The sequence below is a fragment of the Trichechus manatus genome, unplaced genomic scaffold (genome assembly GCF_000243295.1).
Source record: "Trichechus manatus latirostris isolate Lorelei unplaced genomic scaffold, TriManLat1.0 scaffold00028, whole genome shotgun sequence".
In the NCBI taxonomy this organism is placed as follows: domain Eukaryota; kingdom Metazoa; phylum Chordata; class Mammalia; order Sirenia; family Trichechidae; genus Trichechus; species Trichechus manatus.
In genome coordinates, this window is record NW_004443964.1 from 373349 (window position 1) to 373907 (window position 559).

Genomic DNA, 559 nt, shown 5'->3' on the forward strand with positions numbered 1-559 from the left:
GCAGGTCACCTCACGTTCAGCTTTTCTGGAGACCCAGTGACGTCATGACCCACTGCTCACTGATGTGTTGACACTCCTGAGTCCTGTTAGGAGTGAGTCTGCAATCAGAAGTCACTGGGTGAAGCATGCTTTACTCTGGGGTAAATCCTTCACCCATGTCAGACAAGCAATATCCTAAGTGCGCAGCTTTCAATGTTCCTACCTCTACATCTGCAGGAAGTTTTAGGAATGAAGATTTTAAAAGCAGCCTTACCTGTCTTCCCACATTCTCCTGGAAAGCAGCCTAGGAACAGAAACAACAAACAGAGCAAGGTGAGTTAGGTTTGCTTTTTGCTAAACATCAGAAGATAAGTTCAAAATAAACACAGGGCAGCATAAGTGACCTGTGGCCTTAGTTTTAAACGGAAGCGCTCACTGTTGGCCCAACAGGGCCTCAGGGCTGTTTGTCACCCTGCTCCTGTGTTCTGGTGCTCTCTGAGACCAGTGTGCCCCACGGCCACCATTCACGAGCTCAGCTTTACGTCACACATCCTGGTGCTCTCTGAGACCAGTGTGCCCC

The 559-nt window shown here is 49.2% G+C and overlaps 1 protein-coding gene across 1 annotated transcript in view; it reads right to left on the minus strand.

Moving 5' to 3' along the window:
• TBCD (tubulin folding cofactor D) overlaps nucleotides 1-559 on the minus strand; it is a 200748-nt gene that overhangs the window by 87268 nt on the left and 112921 nt on the right. The window contains exon 17 of the mRNA XM_004374331.2: nucleotides 254-283. Coding sequence (XP_004374388.2) covers nucleotides 254-283 — 30 coding nt within the window. The remainder of the gene's footprint in view (nucleotides 1-253; nucleotides 284-559) is intronic.